Genomic DNA, 18,148 nt, shown 5'->3' on the forward strand with positions numbered 1-18,148 from the left:
TATTACAAAAGCAAAAGAATATTCATAAATGTAAAACACACAGAATTTGAGAAACAACAGAAATGTTACGGGGCGTCGTGTTTCCATCGTGGCCCCTAGCGGTTGCGTGCGTGCGTGCGTGTGTGTGTGTGTGTGTGTGTGTGTGCTTGGAAGAGCGCTGAGCGATTGTCCAGTCTGTCTCAGTGAGCTCCCAGTTGAGGATACCAGCTCCAGGACTTCTAGGATGCTCGATGCATGGAGAAAAGCTTTAGTGCTTCCATAAAGTTATTACTACAGCACCTTACTCGCGTATAATGAAGTGATCGGACACTTTAAAGTGGACGGTGGGCCCCTGAAACCTGCTGACCACAAGCCCTGAAGAGTGTTTGCTGCATGTGGATGCTGTAAACGATGTGCTGCTCCGTGGCGCTCGTGCTCTGCTGTGTGATCGTGTCTCTGAACGGCGCAGCATCACTGGACCTGCAGCCCGACATGTGAGTTATATTAGGCTATTATTTATTTTTAATCATGTTTTGTGGTCGCAAATGTCGTATACAGGAAATTCTTATCTGAAAGTTAATTCCAACATGTGTAAAACAAAAACAAACTGTGTTTTATTTTAAAATGATCAAAGAAAGCACTTTAAAACAACTTTAATTAGCATTTCCATTATACATTGGCTATCAAATAATAAGAAGTGCTTGACGTTTTAATAGAAATTCTTTTTTTACACAGAACATGCATTATATATTTTAGTGATTAAAGTTATTATTAGTTATTAAAGTACTCATCACAGGTTAAATAGTAAATGTGCTACCAGTGTTTTTAATAAAATGTAACATCAACTGAAACCATTTCGCTTATGAAATGTTTATCTGTTAGTTTTCAAAATACTATTAATAATAATAAATAACAATGCATAGCCTACTAATTACTTAATTCGTTTCATATTCCTATTATTAATAATAACAAACAATAATTAATTCATTTGGTTTCTTACTGTTAGCTTTTTGTTTTGGTGTAACACAATAATTTGGAAGGTTCACTGACAATTAATCAAAGTAAATAATGCGTTATTTCTGTAGTGATTTAATTGCTCTCTAGGTGTCGCCAAAAGCGCCAGAGTCCATTTGAAATGTGAAATGATATTCAAACATAAATCATCATCAAATAATTGAATTTATTCTGTAAACACTTGATTATCATCGTTTGAATTTGTACATATACGCTACGTTTATCTAAAAAAATGTATGGTTCCAAATTGACTCAAATACTGCACTGTAAGAATGTGTAAATATGTTAAGCGTGACTGAGGCCAGTGAATCAACGCCTCCCTGAGTCTCTGACACACTAACTCCAGGGCTGATCCGGTGTGTGACTGTGCAGTTTATCTGCGAGCCCCCTAATTAACTCAGGATGTGTTTTATTAAGCCCAGATGGTCATAGGAAGCAACCTGAGAGAGAACAGGACCCTCTGAGGCAGAGCCCAGACTCACCACACTCAGTCTATGAAACTAAAATCAAGAATTTAAGAAGCAGACTGTCATAAATGGATTATAACAAATCATTCTGCAATATCCTGATTTATTTATGAAGGTGAAATGCTTTTCCAGCAATATTCCATACTCTGAGCTGTGGATAGGCTGCTCTAACATTTGGACAACCATAAGAAAGTTTTAAATCAATGAAAAGCTCCTGACAGATATGGCTGTAAGGAGAAGTGAAGAATAGTTGAGTGTGTATGTACTTAGCTATACTTTAGGACCAAAATTATCCTTAAAACTGTATAATTGTGAGAAAACCTCCCATTGTGAATATTCAGGTATATTTTCAATTGGAAAATCTATTCATAAATGAAAGCATATACTGTTTGAATTCTAAAAATAAAAAATCTTTCGGCGGTAGGATTTGGCTTAGTCTACAAAACTGTTATTTTATTATTTGTCAGTATTTATATTCATATTTTAAATATAACTAGTTAAATGTGTGTGTTGGTGCAAATGATCCTTTGGATCTTGAACATGTGGTTCAACGTGTTCTTGGAGCATCAGACTTTACAAGCTGGGAGAACATTGTGTCAACATCCTAAAACGAGCTGTTTCCGTAGCCACAAGATCTAAGAGCAGATTTTTGATTTCTTTTCTCAATGGCTCATAGTGCCATAGCATGATAAGAGCCCAACCCATTAAAGTTTTTCTACATATCCTTGTAGTGACATAATAAACAAATGCAGAACATCAAGACCCAGCACAGATATAAATGCTCTTTTTACTCTAAAGAGCCAACTTTCCCTTTGTCCCAAGTCCTTATGTGGGTACATCCTTGCACAAATTAACTTATATGTGACCCTGGACCACAAAACCAGTCTTAAGTCGCTGGGGTATATTTTTAGCAATAGCCAAAAAAACATTGTATGGGTCAAAATGATCGATTTTTCTTTTATGCCAAAAATCATTAGGATATCAAGATCATGTTCCATGAAGATATTTTGTAAATTTCCTACCGTAAATACATCAAAACTTAATTTTTGATTAGTAATATGCATTGCTAAGAATTAATCTGGACAACTTTAAAGGCGATTTTCTCATTATTTACATTTTTTGGCACCCTCAGATTCCAGATTTTCAAATAGTTGTATCTCGGCCAAATATTGTCTGATCCTACTAAACCATACATTTATTAAGCTTTCAGATGATGTATAAATCTCAATTTCGAAAAATTGACACTTAAGACTGGTTTTGTGGTCCAGGGTCACATATTAGTATCCGTAAGTCTGCATAGTCTCAGCTGACAATAGGGTACACATATGTTGACCCACATATGTGTTCTTCTGTGAGCATTTATGCTGAAATTAACAATGCTTTTTTTAGCATGTGAACAAGATGGGCAATTATGACATCATCACTAAAGAAGGAGTTTTGATTTTCGAAGTCCAAGGCCCTGTCCCAAGACTTTATTTTTCATGTCATTGCATGTGTTTTATAGTTCATGATTTTGCTCACGAGCACCCCCTATGTGCAATATATTTACCCCTAATGTGCCCCCACTGGTCTGGATTTCACAGTGAACTGCTATCCAACAATCCATGCAACATTACATAACCAAACTGAGGAGGACCAAAATTGGATTAGGCCATCAATTTGAGACAGAATTTGAGACGGTCCTAAAGAAAATGCAACCAACAATGAAAATTGGCTGAAAATGTACTTATCTTCAGGTCATCCAAGATGAGTTTGTTTCTTCATTGGAACATATTTGGAGAAACTTAGCATTCACCAATGGACCCTCTGCAGTGAATGGTTACCAAATCTGTTCCAATGAAGAAATAAACTCATCTACATCTTGGATGCCCTGAGGTTAAGTACATTTTAAGAAAATTTTAATTTTTGGGTGAACTAATCATGAATATGTATAGTATATTTTTCACTATTTCTCAGGCCGAATGTGTGTGAGGAGCAGGAGATGTCTATGCTGGGGGTGAGGCAACCATGCGTTCAGGCCTTTACGCGAATGGTGAAGGTGTGGAAGCAGGGCTGCTCTTCTCAGCGCTGGTGCATGGGCTACGAGAGGAGGTAAGACACACTCAAACAACAACTGTTTACTTTGTTTCCCTGTTTAAACTATTGGCTATTATCTTTGAGATCAGAATCAGTGGGTTTTAGGAGATTTGCTCTCCTTCCATTTAGTAGAGTCAAATTTGCCAACTACCACAGCAGATGCTTGCCATTGACTTTCCATTGACTATAATTACGTTATTTCCGGAACATAAAATCAACAATAGCCTAAATATCTTCTGCTTTCAAATACTTTGATCCATTTTGTTTAAATATTGTGTTCGTGTAGCTAATTTCAGCGATATGTACGTCTCATTTGTCATTGTATTTAGGTCATTATTAGGCCTATATCAGTATCTATAAACACTGAAACTGTTCATTATAGTTCCGTCTCTCTTTCTCCCTCTGTCTGTCTCAGGACAGGCTATTATACAGTGTATAGGCAGGCATACAGTATGGAGATGCAAACTGTCTACAGGTGCTGCCCAGGGTGGATGCAGAGAGGGGAAGAGAGAGGCTGTCTGCATAGTGAGTATCATAACACTGTACGTGTGTGTTGTGGGTCACGGGTGTCTGAATAGTGTGTGTTATCCACAGGAGTGTGTTCTTCTGGGACCTGCTTTAACGGTGGGAAGTGCTCTGAGACGGGTGATCAGCTTTGTCAGTGCTCGGAAGGGTTCGAGGGAATGCGCTGCCAGTATGGTGAGTCTTTAGTGCATATTTGAAGGGGTTGAAGTTTCTGATACCTTGAATGAATGGGTTCTGTTTTAGATCTGTTGCTTCTTGGGTCAGGCTATGTGCATTAATGCATATGCACCACACACTCTGTCCACCACCTGTGAGTGCAGAGGGAGTTTTCGCAGGCAAACGTCACTTTGGTTTCTTAAATTCTCACTTGTTTCTCCCCCCTTCAGTTTGTTTTGACAGTATATGTGAGGTGTTCACACTGTGAGGTGTGAGGTAGAATGAGGGTGTATGTGTTTATCTAGACGTGTGTGGTACATTTTAAAAGTCTGGCGTCAGTATTTTGGTGTTGTTATTTTGAAAGAAATTAATACTTTTATTCAGTAAGGCTGTATTAAATTGATTAGAACTGACAGTAAAGATGTACAAATGAATGCTACTTTTTTAAACCTTCTATTCATCAACGAATCCTCAAATAAATGTCTCACAGTTTCCACAAAAAATATGAGGCAGCACAACTGTTTTCAACATTGTTAATAATAAGAAATTTTTCTTGAACAGCAAAGCAGCATATTAGAGTGATTTCTGAAGGATCATGTGACACTCAAGAGTAATGACTGCTGAAAATTGCCATCATAGGAATAAATTGCATTGTTAAATGTATTAAAAATGAAAACAGTTGTTTTTAAATTGTAATAATATTTCACAATGGTAAGACTATTTCACCTTGCTAAGCATAAAATAATTCATTCAAAAACATTTAAAAATCTTACTGACCCCTGATTTTTGATTGTCAGTGTATTTGTAAAAAAAAAAAAAGAGATACTTTGCTTGTATAACAGCAAAGAGCCTTTGAAAACTGAAGCCACCTCACTCACAGAAGTATGTGAATGAGATTTCGTGTTCTTGTCTTAACAGTAAACCTTAAAGTTTAGTCAGAGATTTTTTTGTGTGCTCTGCCTACAGCAGCTTTCCTCCTGTGGTTTTATGCTGAGATGGTAGTTTGTGTTCCTAAAATGCTTTCTCAGAGTTTCTAAAATTAAAATTTTCTACTTCAAGTTCTTAAAGCAGAAGGCTGATGGCTAAACAGTACGGTGGTGAAATGACTGTGATGAAAAATGTCTTTTCCATGTTGGACTGGTAAACCTATTAAGCTCATTTGACTCAGAGACTGTGTATATGTGCGTGCGGAAGAATGTTTTTACAGTGCTCTCTTTCAGTAGACATATCGCTACCACTGTAGCTCAGTCAGGACGTGCTGTAGCTCAGCTGGCCTTTCCTGTTGGACTGATTTGCTGTGTTTAATGGCCACTGGTCACCTCTCAGTTCTGAGAGAGAAAATGCAGGGAATACCATCCAAAGAATAAGAGAAAAGTTAAAGAAATAGCCAGTTTACTTACCCTCATTTTAATCCAAACCCGTATGACTTACTTTGTTCCGTGGAGCAAAAAAGGAGATGTTTGGCAGAATGTTCACGCTGCTTTTTCCATACATTGAAAGTGGATTGTGGGAGCTGTTAAGCTCAAAAAGGAAAAATCAACACAAAAATGATATGCATAGATTACTTTTATGGTACTTTTATTGTGCTCTTTTATCATATTTAGAGCTTGAAAGCTACTGATGTTTTCAATGTATAGGAACGAGCAATGTGAACGTTGTTTAATGTAAATCCTGCTGTGTTCCACATAAGCAGTGTATAATGATACAATAACAGAATTTTACTGGGAAAGCATAAACATTTTGGATAAAAGTGTCTTTAAAAAACAAAAATATAAAAACTAATTAAAGACATCATCTAACTAAAAAAAGCCACATCAGTTTATAATTTAAAAAATCCTCACTCCATCAAAACTTAGATCAATGCACACCCATCTAAGCTTAGATCATTGCAGCCATGATCAGTCAGTTCCAAAAAGAAATGCAAAAGACAGTATTTGGTAATAATATAGACATTTATATGAAAATGTTTTGTAGATTTGGATCACCACAAGTGTAACAAAATTGGGGGGAAAAAGTCCCCCCAAATTATCAAAAATGTATTGTTGTACTCTGAGTGAGCAAAGTCAGTGAGTTTTAGTCCAATGCAAAAACATTAACTAGCATTTGGGAAAAAGAAAATCCTCTCCGGATCAAAATGACTGGAACACAACTGAAGGGTTAAGAACATGTTTTTCATCCTTGTTCTTAAAATGTTCTTAAAAACACATACCTGTGACTTAGAAGTATCTATTTTCACTCATGCTGTTTTTTGCACTTCAATAGTTCATGAAATTAATGTCAAACCACAGTTTGAGGTGTGATTCAGATCTGAAACTCTAAAGGACACATGTGAAATTACTGGGCTTTGAGCTGACAGTTTCATTCCACTGTTTAGTACAACTGTGTTGTTCTACTAAACAACAGTGTCTTCCTGATGGGGTGGAAGAGAGTCGTGGGAAACAAGCTCTTCACTGTCCTTTACTGCAACTTCCCTATTTACGGGTTTACAATATGTGCTGAGCAGACGTGTCTGTTTGAGTTTGTTTGATACGGTTTGCCTGAGGGTTTCCTTTCCCCCCATCCTGTTTGCCCTGTTGTGCAGTTAAGAGTTACAACCCCATGGAGCGTCCTGACTCTACATATTTTCTTGGAATACTTCAGCGTATTGAGGAGTTCAAGAGGTCCTGATCCCCTAACAGCTTATTTAGGCACCCCGTTAAACTGAGTCACATTTCTTACATTCTTTGTATGAAGACACACAGACATCTATGTATATACATTCTTCTATAAGTTGACATCATTCCAGTACAGACCCAGCTTCACTGTATTGAAATTTTTTAATACATTTATAAATTAAAATACAGTCATCATTTACTCAGCTTTAATTTGTTCCAGACCTTTATGGATTTATTACATCTGTGGAACACAGAATAATATATGGTTGTTTTGGACACCATTGACAAAAGACATGCAAACATTCCTTAAAATACCTTCTTTGGAATAGGTTTGGAATTATAATTAATAACAAAATTGTCATTTTTGGATGAACTCTCATAACGTTCATAATGTTATAAATAGTTATTTTAAGAACTGCAGCGTTCTTTGGGGAACCCAAAATGATTCTTCTACGACCTCATAATTAAAAAAAACCTTTTTGGACCTTGTTAGCCAGTATTGTTTTCCCCCAAATGCATGGCTTTGATTATGTCAGCAGAAAAGAAAAGTCATTTTAGAGCTGGAAAGAGCTTTAATGAAAGGTTTTTCTTCAGAGTAACATGTCCTGATCAATCATGCACAATGAGATCAACATTTACGGAACATTTACAGTATTTACAGTATTAAGAAAGAGTCTATTGTTTTTCCAGTTTTCCACTTTCTCACTGCTCCATTCTGGTCTTTATCCTTCAGTTCAGTCATCTACTCTGAACTAAGACATGAAATGTTCTGATCCAGCACAAATATGTGTATGTGTGCAAACTTTGACTAAGCAGTTTGTAAATTATGACTGAGGTTCTCGAAATAGATTACAGGCTGTTCAAAAGCATGCTTTTCCAACCAGGACACCTATCCGTTTTAGTTTAATGAACTTGTGCTGACATGCTCCATGTGCTGGTTTGGTCAGAAACTCATATTTGAACAAGAGCCTCACTGCTGCAGGATGCTCTGGCAGACACGGGCTGTTGAAACAGAAATTCGGTTTGAAGGATTATTGAAAAGCAAAACACTGGCAATGAAATCAGTGGCATTGAAAACGGAGACCTTGTGAGTGAGGAGTGAGTTTCCTGATCAACAGTAGGTTACATCTTCTTGTTGTTGAGATGGGCTCTATGATGCAGCAAGTCTGGCATCCTTAAAACTTAAAACCATATACAACTTAAAAATAAAAAAAAAAAAGAATCTACAATCACCACTCAACATCAGATCACAGACAAAAAAAACAAAAACCAAATCCTGCGTGTGTGTTTATGCAAAAAGTGTGTGTGTGTGTGTGCTGGAATGTTCTTTTGATTTAACACAAAACTCTTTGGACTTCTAAAGATCATACAGTGTCAGCTGTCAGTATTCAGTATTATAAAATATAAGTTATTAAAGAAAAATTCTATTGCTTTTTAATGGTTCATGACTAAATAGGGCTTTCGATATCAACATTGTCTTAGATGTTTCCTTAGAGGACACATTAATATGGACAAAAGTAATGTAGTCTTGATTGCACAGTACAGAATATGTTGAGAAAATTGAAATTAACTGTTGATTGCAGACTCTTGGCTAATGTGAGCACAACACATTTTTGAGACATTATTGAAATTTCTTTTGAAAATCTAGAGGAGGTCTACTGTATTATTTATGTATATTGTATTCTACCATTCAAGATTTATACTAAATTCCATTCAAGATGCGTAGACAATTTTTTTTTCCCGTACAAAAAAAAAATACTTTCATTTGAACAGAACACATGAAAAACATAGGACCTACACCCAACGTGAATCGTTTCGGTAGGCTGAGAGGGCGGCACGCTCGCGGCAAATGCCGGCGGGCGTGACACAGATCGAAGTCTATGCTACACGGAAAGACGAGGCGATTAACGTGCACAAAACCTTGAAATGTTTAAAAATGGACAAGTGTCTGATGTACAAAAAATCGTCATTTACTTCCGAAATCCAACTCGGAGTGCAGATCGCGCAAGAAGCAGATCTACTGGAGTGCATTGGATCATCGGCGGGGGGCATGAACTTTACATCATCAGAGAATCCTGAAATAAAAAGTATCACATAAAGTGACAGTAAAAGCATTTATAATATTTCAGATATTTCAAATCAATTCCTATCTTTTGAACTTTACATCATCAGAGAATCCTGAAATAAAAAGTATCACAGTTTCCACAAAAAATATAAAGCAGCACAACTGTTTTTAACATTGATAATAACGAGATATGTTTCTTGAGCAGCAAATCTATGGAAGCAGATTAGTCTCGAATATAATTCACGCAAAAAACACGATTCACACATGCGTAGACAATTTCACATGCATGAAACTTAATTCACGTACACACAAAAAAAATTCACGTGCGTGAAAAAAAAAAAAAAAAAAGAAACTATAACTGTCACAAAAAGCAATTCACACATGCGCAAATAAAATTATATATTCAACAAAATAAATTTCACAATGCAAAACACACAAATGGTTGGGGGGGGTGTGACTGCTAACAACGTCCGTAGATATAAAGGACAAAAATGAAATGTATTTTCATTCTGATGCTACTTGCCTGGGTCCACACCTCCCACAGTTTATTGCACGCACCAAAGCAGACAATGACAAAGCCCTGACAGCCAAGTATAAAACACACAAACTGTCGTTCTGTGCACAAAAACCTTTTGTTTAAAATGTACGAGTGTCTGAATGTACAAATCGTCATTTACTACGAATCCACTCGGAAAGGGATTTGTGTGTGTGTGTTTTTGAGACTTTCCTGGCAGAGCTCTCTACCCACACGTGGGTCTGTCGTACTCTTTAGCCAATCAGATGCGAGCTTACCATTCAACCAATCATATCATAAGCCACTGAGAGTGCATTCAAGGAGCACGATTCTGCGCACCTTTTGCGCAATATGGATTAATTAGAACGGAAATTAAGCCTTTTTACATCAGTAATCCCATAGACAGTAAAAGAAATGGACACAGCAACCCAATTGGAACTCAATTGAGACAAGTGAAGCCCATTTTCAGCGATTTTTAGAACTTCCGTTTCTGACGCGCAGACTCAGACTAAGCTTGATGACGTCAGCAACCTGTCTGACAGATGTAAACCTTCTAGTAGCTGTGCGTGCAAACCGCCATCGTTAATCTTGCAGAGACGGCGAGCTTGAGCGGGGAGTTCTTTGGCGTGAGTGAGCAGGAGTAAGTATTCTGATTAATTATTTTGTATAGTATTTTAAAATGTAACGCCAAGGCTCCTACGGGCTTCTCTCTTGACGTCTCCCCGATTGCCTGCGAGCTTCTGAATGCACTCTCGGTTGCTTATGATATGATTGGTTGAATGGTAAGCTCGCATCTGATTGGCTAAAGAGTACGACAGACCCACGTGGGAAGAGAGCTCTGCCAGGAAAAGTCTCAAAAACACACACACACAAATCCGAGTGGATTCGTAGTAAATGACGATTTGTACATTCAGACACTCGTACATTTTAAACATTCAAAGGTTTTTGTGCACAGTTGTATATCTACGAATTGTGTTTTGCATTTGTGAAATTTATTTTATGAATATATAATTTTATTTTGCGCATGTGAATTGCTTTTTGTGAATATATATTTTTTTTCACGCACGTGAATTTTTTTTGTGTGTACGTCAATTAGGTTTCATGCATGTGAAATTGTTTACGCATGTGTGAATCGTGTTTTTTGCGTGAATTATATTTGAGACTAATCTGTCTCCATACAAATCAACATATTAAAATGATTTCTGAAGGATAGTGTATAACTGAAGCCTGGAGTAATGGCTGCAGTTATTTAAAATTATAATAATATTTCACAATATTACTGTTTTTACTGTATTTTGATCAGATAAATGCAGGCTTGGTGAGCATAAAAGATTTGCTGACCCAAGTTTTGAATGGTATTTGAAATAATGGTATTTGAAATAAATATAATGATTCCCAGAAATGCTGTCTAATTTGTGTCTGTTTCTTTCATGGAGTCTGTAAAGCAGACACCTGTAATTTAATACTTGTTGGAATATGGAAACATCTCATTGGTAGCTGTATACTGATCATCCGTTAATTGCAGGAACATGTAATTAATGTGCAAATGCTTGCCAGATGTTTTACTGACCCTTGCTGTTTGAAAAGAAGTCATGCTTGACTGTGAGGCCTGGATTGAATGTGTTTGTTTATGTAGGATAATACAGGGCCAAGTGCAGTGATCTGTGCGATCTCTATACAACAGAAGACACGTGCCACTACATGCTGAGACAAAGCGGCTGTATACACAAAACTATCTTCTCTGTTAGAGCACACAGCTTAAAGTTTCTAATGTTTTGTAACTCCTCTGTCTAAACCATTAAAGAGGATCTCTCAATGAAAGGACAGAGGATATTCCTGAGATACTGCGGCTTTTCCTCCAAACATTTATAACCCTGAGAGATAACCAAACGACTTAACCATACATTGAGAAAAAGTAGAGAAAAGGAATGCAAGAGTATGAAAATGCCTCATAATGTTTCCTTTGAGACTCATTAGTGTATTTAAAATCTGGGACCTACAGTAAGCAGTAAGAGTTTATGCCTTAAATTATAAGGTTGAATTGTGACAATAATCCTCTTTTCCAATTTTGAAGAGGAAAAAGACACTATGTAGGGACCCTGTGAGGTCTTGTCAGCTGTCATCTGTAGAACGCATTAGGTGTGTGTACTGCGGCCAAACTGAGATCCCAGGAAAGATAGCTATGGTCATTAGATTTCCGTTTCACTCTGGCCCAGAATTTATGGCCATCAGTTAATATGTTACACTTATTAATATTTAAATGGAAATAATAAGTGAAAAATGTGTTTTATATAACTAAATGAATGAATGGATGGTCAAACAATCAAATACATTGAGGGACTCATGGGAAGAGTCTTGGAGTCTTGGACTTAGAAGCACACTGGTGAGTTTTGTGACTGAAATGTGACTCTCCAGTCACCTTTTCTATTGTATATGTCTGTTTTTTTAAAGGATTAGTTCACTTCTCAGAAAAAATATTTCCTGATCATTTTCTCACCCCCATGTCATCCAAGATGTTCAACGTCTTTCTTCAGTCGAAAAGAAATGAAGGTTATTGTGGAAAACATTCCAGGATTTTTCTCCATAATATGGACTTCATTGGTGATCAACGGGTTGAAGGTCATAATTGCTGTTTCAGTGCTGCTTCAAAGGGCTTTACACGATCAGTCGATTTCTAAAAAAAAAAAAAATATTTGAATAGTTTTTAACCGCAATTGCTCATCTTACACTAGCTCTGCGATGCACATGCACAATTACGTAATCACGTTGGAAAAGTCACGCGTGGTTATTTCTTCATCTGTGCACTTTGGTTCAAAAAGGTATAGGGTAGGACGAGAAACTCCATCTTATTTTCTCATCCAAAACTTACAAAATTTGTAAAGGGCGTTTAACTTTCTTTGCACATTCTCTTTTTAAACACTGGGTCGGTACTACGGTAACCACTTACAAAGAAATGAAGGTTCTGTAATTTTTATGGTAGGTTTATTTCATAGAGACAAGAATATCATATTGATATTCGTTCTCTATACTGATAGAGACAGAATATCAACCAAAAAATCCAGAAAAAACACATTATATAAAGATTAGACATTGATTTGCATTCCCACAGATTGGTTATGTGCCCATGTAGAACACAGATTAGTCCTGCCACTTTAAGAAGTTACTCCTAATGTCATCTCGTTAGGTGTATAAGACATCTGTCCACACAATCTGTATCTTCCATTCCAACCTCTCCCACCACCATGGAAGATCAAAGAGCTGTCAAAGGATGTCAGAGACAAGATTGTGGATCTGCACAAGGCTTGAATGGGCTACAAGACCATCAGCAAGAAGCTTGGTGAGAAGGAGACAACTGTTGGTGCGATTATTCGGAAATGGAAGAAATACAAAACAACCATTAATCGGATGGACTGAAGAATGGACTGAAATCCTGCAGTGCCCACAAGGTCCCCCTGCTCAAGAAGGCACATGTACAGGCCCGTTTAAAGTTTGCCAAAGAACATCTAAATGATTGAGAGAAGGCTTGGGAGAAAGTGCTGTGGTCAGATGAGACCACAATTGAGCTCTTTGGCATTAACTCGACTCGGCTTGTTTGGAGGGAGAGAAATGCTGACTATGACCCTAAGAACACCATCCCTACAGTCAAGCACGGAGGTGGAAACATTATGCTTTGGGACTGTTTTTCTGCTAAGGGAACAGGATGACTTCACTGCATTGAGGGGCAAATGGACGGGCCATGTACTGTAAAATCTTGGACGAAAACCTCCTTCCCTCAGCCAGAACACTGAAGATGGGTCATGGATGGGTCTTCCGGCATGACAATGACCCGAAACATACCGCCAAGGCAACAAAGGAGTGGCACAAGAAGAAGCACATTAAGGTCATGGAGTGGCCTAGCCAGTCTCCAGACCTCAATCCTATAGAAAATCTGTGATGGGGGAGCTGAAACTTCGAGTTGCCAAATGACAGCCAAAAAACCTTTAGAGAGGATCGGATCAAAATCCCTTCTGAGATGTGTGCAAACCTGGTGACCAGCTACAAAAAAACGTGTTACCTCTGTGCTTGCCAACAAGGGATTCTGCACCAAGTACTAAGTCATGTTTAGCTTGGAGATCAAATACACATTTCACTCACTGAAATGCAAATAAATTCCTAACCTTTATATAATGTGTTTTTTTTTCCTGGACTTTTTGGTTGATATTCTGTCTCTATCCATTAAAATAAACCTACCATAAAAATTACTCTTTTTAAGTGGGCAAACTTACAAAATCAGCAGGGCATCAAATAAATATTTTTCCCACTGTATCTTACAGGTGACCTATTCAAAGTGACTACGTAATGTGTGAAGTTGAGCTAGTGCAAGACGAGCATTTGTAGTTAAAAAGTATACATTTTTTTTTTTTTTTTTTTTTACAAAAAAATTCCAGCTAGATAAGACACTTATTCCTCGGCTGGGATCATGTAGAGCCCTTTGAAGCTACACTGAAACTGCAGTTTGGACCTTCAACCCATTGATCCCCATTTAAGTCCACTATATGGAGAAAAATCCTGGAATGTTTTCCTCAAAAAACTTAATTTCTTTTTGACTGAAGAAAGAAAGACATGAATATCTTGGATGACACAAGGGTGAGTAAATTATCAGAAATTTTTTATTCTGGAAGTGAACTAATCCTTCAAAGTACATAAACTATTATGCAAATATTACATATATATATATATATATATATATATATATATATATATATATATATATATATATATATATATATATATATATACACATATATATATATATATATACACACATACACACATTCATTTTTATGTTAATTTTTAAATATATATAAATTTATTTACATTTTTATTTGCCATTTTTAAATTGTCTTATATCACTTTATGTAATATCCTATATTTTTTATCCATTCAACAAAGAATACAGTCCTTTTAACTTTAAAATTAAAAAACAAAAATTGTATCATAAAAATCATGTTTTATCTAACTGTAAAAATTCAATTAGTAGGGTAAATTTTAATATTTAACAAACTTATAGGGGCCATTCATACAGAATTTGCTTTTGTGTTAAAAAATATGAGACACTGGGACAGTGGAATGCCAGTCTAGAGATGGTTTTTTATTTTTTTTATTTAGCATTTTTAGAACACAGTTTATACAGTTTATGCTGCAAAAGACTCGAGATGCAAGCCAACCAGTAAAAAATGTCCATTTAGTGCATGTTTACAAAAGAAAACAATGGAAAAGCAGTGCAGTGGAATGCTAAAACGCATTTTACTTGAACCTCATTCTTTATGTTATACAATATACAGAAGTTCAGAGAGCTCTTCAAATGACACAAATGATGGCCGAATGTTTAAATATTGCACAACACAAACTTAGTTAGTTCAATAACATTTTTTAATAGTCTTTCCATTTGCTGTTTATTTCCTGTTGTTTGTTATTGATGTTTTTCTAGATGTTTTTCATCGTTCTATCCTGTTCCTTGTTGCCAGAGCAAGATTAATGACAGAGGTCTGGATACAGGACAAGTCTAGATGTAGAAAGATTTAAAATGACAAAGAGAATGATCACCAGGTGTGAAACATGGACAACAGGGGCCTAAACAAGCTAAACAGATGGCAGTGTGGATGTTTATTCTCAGATGTATTTGTGTCTGTATTTCAGAGTCAGTCCTTATCAAGATGCATTTCAGCCACTGCAGGCACATTCTAATTTGTGAAATCACTTAAAGAGAAAGTTCACCCAAACAAGAAAATTCTGTCATCCTTTACTTACCCTCATGATGTTGCAAAGCTTATGTGTAGAGCATCTGTTTACTTCAGACTACAGCGCAAATGTTAAACTCAAAGACAGTAGACACCACAAATGGTTTTGCACACTGCTTTTGTCTATTTCTCACTCTTCTGTCTGTTTCAAACACTTAGACACACTTAGATACTAAAAGACATTTAAAGTATTTCCCCTGTCTCTTAAGTCAGATTAAAAGAAACATGTGCTGTTCAGAGTAACCCAGGAAAAATGTCTGTTAAAAAACGAATAATAATAAATTATCTTGCTTTGACTTCCTGTTTGAGCTCTCTAATGGAATAACCACAGATCTTCTCAGTGCATCTGTAAATCTGTTCTTGTCTTTCCACAGGAAAGATGTTGTCAGCACTCTTTATTATTATTGGATGTTTGCTGAAGGTCAGTGCTGTGCCATAGAGTCAAAGGTTGTTAGGGAGACATGACTCCACAAGATCAGAAAGCTATGTGTCAAATGCGTCCTAAATCTGGGAATCTTAGAATGTCCTCATGTGGAAAAATGAATCATCAATAATATATATAATGTTTATAATATTAAAAAGTTAGATGTGGAGTTCATCTGGTGATGCTGTGTTGCCCTAGAAACCAAGTGTGGGTGTGGCCTGGATCTTTGTTATGGCGACCCATCCTTGGTTTCTGAGGCTTTACAGAAAAACACATTATTAATTTTTTATTTATTTTTAGGCATTTTTGCTTTCACTGTTTTAAAACCCATCTTGTGTCTACTTGATGAGAAGCGGTTGTGTAGAAAGCATTTGTTTGGAGCAGCTTGGACTTATTACCTGAGTCTGAGTGCTGGTGTGTGTTTGTTGTTGTGGTTCATTTGTTTATGTCTGTGTGATGACATTTTTTCGCAAGCATGTTAAAATGACCACAAAATTTCCTATTTGAAGACATCAGACTGGAAACATTATTACAAAAAGCCTTTCACCTATCTAAACAACATGCTGGAAAGAAGAATGTATTCAAAATAAAGAAAGATTTTCCAATGTTATAACTAAATGTGCATCAATAACAACATATATACCGAATTATAAAAAAAAGGGTGGATTTTAAATCAAAATGATCTTAAAGCATGGGTACATTTGGGTATTGTTTCCAACAATATGCTCAGTATTTTTCTTTCTTTTTTCTTCCTTTCTGGTCTTTTCAGATATAAACGAGTGTGCGGACAGTAACGGAGGATGTGAAGGCTCGTGCTGTAACACTATTGGCAGTTTTTACTGCAGGTGTCCTGATGGCATGAAACTCGGAGCTGATGGGAAATCCTGCCAAGGTGAGTGAACACTCACATCCATTGAGTTTATTTCATCTTTCCAAAGTCATTTAACATTTATATAATCAGAGCGTTCAATTTAAAACCACCATCTGAGAAAAGAGCTCTAAATATTAATATCTATGAGCAGCAGTAAATCAAATCATAAACATTCAGACTCATTTATGACCTGATCATCAATGCATTAAACTGTCATGATCATAAGTGAGAGTAGTTTTTAAAGCTCTCTGTTCATCATGAGATGAAGAAGGATGTATGATGGGCTTTGTGTGGGCTGTAGTTCCTGAATGCGCTGAGAGAGACAGTTCTACATCTGTGTCCATCTCAGCTGTTAGTGTGTAGGTGTGGGAATGATGATCTGGCCTTCTGTCTCAGTTCCTGCTGGACTGAAAGGTTACAGGTGAGGAAACAGGTGTATGAGAGGGACGTGGCGGTTGGGGGATTGAACATAGAAATGCAGATGTTTTTTTTTTATTTATTTTTTATGTAGATCAACTTATTGTTGTTAAAAAATAATTCAAGAGAAATTCAAGAGAGGATCCTGCATAATAGATTTAACAGTAATTCTGATGAAGAAATACTAAAGAATGCTAAAATCACTACAAAGGTTAGGTAATAGGTACATGTGTGAAAGTGTGAATAATTCTAATTAAAATATGTTTTTTGGATGATTTCCACTAGTATCCAGTAAGTTATTATAAATTCACAATGACATTTTACTGAGTAATGAAGTTATATAGTCTTTGAGTTGTGTTTCTTGTAATGTGAAGTGTAAGTGTAAATCTCTCTCTGATGGGGCTGCTCTAGATTTGTGGGAAATTGTCAGACGGCTGTAATTGATTTCTTTTGGGTCAAAAGGGTTAATTAGTGCTAATGAACTACATTCAATAATCCAGTCATGGGGCAGGCTGTTTGTTAAAGCACTTGACCCACATAGATGACTGCATACTGCATACATTCATCCTGACAAAAACCAAATGAACACAGAGGAAATTGTAAATGATCTTAATAGCAACAGTACTGTGTATTTTAAGCATTTGGAATAGATCCCAACAATATTGTGCTGTGTTGATTTTGGACATAGTTCTTTGACAAAGCAGATTGAATATGGACATTATTTGCACATTCACACATGTGAATATTTTCAGCAGATGTAATATATCTAATCATCATTCATCAGCTCTTTGGTTTTACAACATTTCAGATTTTTCTCAGAATTCTGTAAGTTTGACATTTTAGAATCTAAGTTATATTTCTCTTAAAAATCAAACTGACATCTGACAGGTCAGTTCTATTCTGACATCAGAATTAATGATAAGAAATAACAGATAATGTTTCTTGTGATGTCATAAGCACATGTGTAGGATTTATTTACGTTTGTCCACTACAGACTCATCTTTAATTCAAATGTCCACATAAACCTTAATTTTCCCCCCCTTAAAAATTAACTGAGGCTTATTTTGTGTGCATAAACAAGCTTTTAAAAGCAAACATCTGTTAAAACAGTCAAGAACTGGATGGAGTGAAACATGGTTGGTCACCATTAATCTCCTGTATTTAAGCACATTCCTCACAGTGACAGCTTGACATTTATTATTTATG

The 18,148-nt window shown here is 36.3% G+C and overlaps 1 protein-coding gene across 2 annotated transcripts in view; it reads left to right on the forward strand.

Annotated features, from left to right (window-relative positions):
* Positions 1-139: 139 nt before the first annotated feature.
* Positions 140-18,148, forward strand: part of megf6 (multiple EGF like domains 6) — a 50,472-nt gene continuing 32,463 nt past the window's right edge. For both annotated transcript variants that reach the window (XM_042739870.1, XM_042739871.1), the window contains exons 1-5: positions 140-473; positions 3,417-3,551; positions 3,952-4,061; positions 4,131-4,235; positions 16,424-16,546. In XM_042739870.1, coding sequence (XP_042595804.1) covers positions 391-473; positions 3,417-3,551; positions 3,952-4,061; positions 4,131-4,235; positions 16,424-16,546 — 556 coding nt within the window. In that variant the 5' untranslated portion in view covers positions 140-390. The remainder of the gene's footprint in view (positions 474-3,416; positions 3,552-3,951; positions 4,062-4,130; positions 4,236-16,423; positions 16,547-18,148) is intronic.

The sequence above is a fragment of the Cyprinus carpio genome, chromosome B15 (genome assembly GCF_018340385.1).
Source record: "Cyprinus carpio isolate SPL01 chromosome B15, ASM1834038v1, whole genome shotgun sequence".
NCBI lineage: Eukaryota > Metazoa > Chordata > Actinopteri > Cypriniformes > Cyprinidae > Cyprinus > Cyprinus carpio.